Here is a 3,889-nt window from a genome sequence, read left to right as displayed (position 1 = left end):
GCTAGTGCTATTGAGGTTATATATTCGTGTATTTTCTCATTGATTTGATTTACTGTCTGCAGATTGTCAGTTGTGGAGAAGCGTCCTCTAAAGCCATCCTGTTCCCTTGGCTTTTTCTCTTCTATTATATTCGTTGTTCTGTTATTGATTACTTTCTGAGAAGAATCTATGAATACCACAAAGTTGACTGATTGGGCATTGGCTATTTCTACCTTTGGGGTCACCTTTTTCATAAACTAAGATGAGAATAGCTCTATTTTACTTATCCAGCATTTGGCTTTTCTTTGCATTGATGTGATGTGATGCTGCAATACAATATAATATAATATAGGTATCAAGGTCGCTAACGGGCAGCATTATAGGAGGGCAGCAAAAGTACAGAACATTTACATGTAGACAAAATTTTGATGTGAGCCCCCAAATTATCGCCACTTAGTTCAGAATTATATATCGTTCCACACATGATCATCAGCTAAAGGAAAAGTTACGATATAAGAATGGTCTACTGTAGCTGTGAGAGACTTGAAAAGGAATGTGAGTTATCGTCGGTTACAAAAAGTTTTTAATACATCTTTATCTCTAATATCTTGTATCAATTCTTCCCTCAATAGTGCAAATTATCACCTCGTTAGTGATTAACTTGGTTCTCATTCTTTCCCCTTATTACCTTTTATATCTTTGCTATGGACATGACTTACAGTAGATCTGATTCATGGTTTTTTTCTTGTTTTTTTTCTATTTTTGGGTTATCAATTATAAGACTAATGGCTACTTCCTTTTTATGGTTATTATTAATCTATGTTTCACTCCATTCTGATCATGAAGATATACAAAGAAGAAAACATATAATACAACAAAACATTGCAGAGGTTGGATTCCAAAGGAAATGCTATATCCAGGGAACACGTGAAGACAGTATGTTCACCCACTCCACTATTAGTCCGCCCAACTTTCGCAGTCGTTCACGGGAGAAATGACTATCATAAACAACTTTTATTGCCTACCAGTTGCCAAATATGTAAGGAATTACTCTCATGTAATTAGTTAAATGAATAATAAAGTTTTGTCAATGAATTATATATTGACTGTACTTTTGGTTGAATAGACAACAAAATTGTCATACTAGTTTAATTTTATTTTGTATGACACTAGATCTGATTATGAATTTCATGTAAACTAATCTCAGATTTATTCATGTTTGTTACTGAAATAAGGTTTTGAAGAAAGATAAAATACTCAAAGATCTGCAATATAAAAAAAGATCTCCATAAGATCTAATCTCGATGTTACTGGAATTTTTTTTATTTTTTTGGAGAGAGAGAGAGAGAGAGAGAGAGAGAGAGAGAGAGAGAGAGAGAGAGAGAGAGAGAGAGAGAGAGAGAGAGAGAGAGAGAGAGAGAGAGAGAGAGAGAGGCTGTGAAGCATTCAAAAATTATATAAACAAGTCACTTCATTTATAAAAGAGGCTAATATCATTGATCACCAATTTAAATGTATTTTTACTAAGTGATTTAGATGGAAACGCATAACTTCATGTTTGTTGTTTAATGTTTGAACATATCTGTTATTTTATCGCATTGTTCGAGAAGACCGAGAGTAAAAAAGAAATGCTAATATTAATAAAATACATATCAGAAATGAAAATGTTTTGTATTCCATTGTAATAGTAAAGGGTAAAACAGAATTTTGACCAAATTGTTAATATTTCTTTTTTACGTTTCATCAAATACTAGGAGTAAAACAAAATATACCTATTTGAGATAGAGAATGGCCAGTTTTTTCGACGTAACTTTTTTTCATAATTTTACGTTTTGTTTTGGTAAACAATAATAAAGGTGCTTCTTGTGGGCTTGGGATATGATAAAAACAATATCAATGGGTTAACACCTTTATAATTCTTAATTATATTATTACACACTTGATATGATGGCGTTTTATTATTTTTTTTTTTAAATATCTTTGATTTTTTAATGCATGATCTGTATAATATATCATATTGGTTTTTCTTGGCTTTTTGTGTGGCACACGTAAAGAGAGTACCTGGTTGAGGTACTCAATTTAAGTCTTTACAGAGATAGCATGGTAACTGGGGAAATTAACGTACAAACAGAAAAAAAAAGTCTAATTGTGTCGTAAAAATTCCATTATAATTCACATGTCCAATAAGATAATTTTCCACCTTTTTCCCAGTCGGTTATGAATTTCATGCTATTGAATAGAGAATTTAGATTGTTCAAGAAGAAATTAAAATCTCGCCAACTATCCTTCCTACACGGGATGTTGTCGGCAATATACTAAATTCTTGCTTGTGAAAATTTCTATTAAAATATACATTATTGATTACATACATTTTTAATAGATAATTTTTTTTTATAATGCCAAGAGTGAATTGATGTTGAGAAGTAATTAATTTTCATCTAAAAATCTTGGGAATTAATTTACCGGAACCTTTGTGCTTGTAAGGAACAGACCCTAGAAAGAGAGTCAGCTAATCATTCGGATATACTATAAATGAAGGACATTTTGCTTGAAACAATTGGCTACAAGAGAATACCATCTTCCTGGGTTTTAGGGAACCCAGAGAAATATGAAAAGTGAGGGTTTATTATTTTGAACTTTTTCAACAAATCAGTACCTTTCTTATTGTTGTATATTTTTTGTTATTTCACTCGAATTCTTTAGATTACAATTAATCACTCACTCCAAATGTGTTTGCTTTGATGGGGCTCGCTTTGTTCGCGATTTAACATTGAGTATTTCGACGTCATTCTAAGTATCTAAGGAATCTGGTAGTGAAACTGGCTTTTAATCATCGTATAACTAGAGGGGTCCTCAGTAGACCGCAGACCTTGACCACGGCAGCCTATTTATCGACCGTTTGCTAAACCTTGACCTCGATCTTTTACCTTAACATGTCTTAATTGGCGTGGATTTTCATACACACAAATATGAGAAATTCGAAGATAATTTGTATTTTTCCTAACCATACAAACCTTAGCTATTTACAAAGGTTATACTTTTAGCGCAGCTGAAATGACGAGCCAATAGTTTTTAACGAGGGTTAATTACCCCCGCGCTAGTTAGCGGGGGCTGGGGAAGGGTAGCTTGCTACCCCTCCCCCCTCCACACACCGGTGACTTGCTTCACTTCACTTAGAGGTAGGACTTGACTTGGGGGTCAGGGATGGCGGGCACATATGTGTAAATAGCTAAGGTTTGTATGGTTAGGAAAAATACAAATTATCTTCGAATTTGTCATTTGTTCCGTAACCGAAATACAAACCACGCTATTTACAAAGGGTGACTTACCCCTTAGGAAGGGTGGAAAGTCCCCAGCCTTACTGACTTCGGCTTGCCCGGGGCTCGATCCCTTAGTGAGCAGCACTAGAGAGAGGGAGCCCCTGTACCTCACAGGTTCCTAGCATCGCTAGGAACGAGTGGCCTACATAAGTAGTGTGAGGAGGAGAGTGTGACTCGTCCTATGAAGTTGACCTATAGACCTTCAGATAGGAATTCTAGGATAGGACGTTCCCCATACCACCTCGTCAGGGTATGGGAGACGCAACAGTATTAAGCTTAATACTAGGAGCACAAAGAAGCATGGGTTACCTGCAGAGGTCGAGGGCAGCTATGCGAGGACCAGGATGTTGCTTCCCCAAGAGAGGGGAGAATGAAGAAAGAAGTAAGGGTCAGACATACTCTTTCATTCACACAGACTAAGACCGGGTAACAACGCCCTCAACCTACTGCTACTTGTCCAAAAAGGAGCCTGAGGTTAGACCAGCTGTTGTGCAGCCACCACAGGGCCGATAGAGAACGTATCGAGGCTCCTGTGGGTCACGTCTTGCAGGTAGTGGGCTGTGAAGGTCGTTTGACGCTTCCAGACCCCC

The 3,889-nt window shown here is 36.4% G+C and overlaps 1 protein-coding gene across 1 annotated transcript in view; it reads right to left on the bottom strand.

Annotated features, from left to right (window-relative positions):
• The window catches only part of LOC137640877 (uncharacterized), a 333-nt gene extending 100 nt beyond the window's left edge, over positions 1 to 233 (bottom strand). Inside the window, exon 1 of the mRNA XM_068373339.1 lies at positions 1 to 233. This exon is cut by the window's left edge and continues 100 nt beyond it. Within this exon, the coding sequence (XP_068229440.1) occupies positions 1 to 233 (233 nt within the window).
• Between the last annotated feature and the right edge of the window lie 3,656 nt (positions 234 to 3,889).

Source organism: Palaemon carinicauda, chromosome 5 (assembly GCF_036898095.1).
Source record: "Palaemon carinicauda isolate YSFRI2023 chromosome 5, ASM3689809v2, whole genome shotgun sequence".
Taxonomy (NCBI): Eukaryota; Metazoa; Arthropoda; class Malacostraca; order Decapoda; family Palaemonidae; genus Palaemon; species Palaemon carinicauda.
This window is presented reverse-complemented; position numbering and strand designations above follow the sequence as displayed.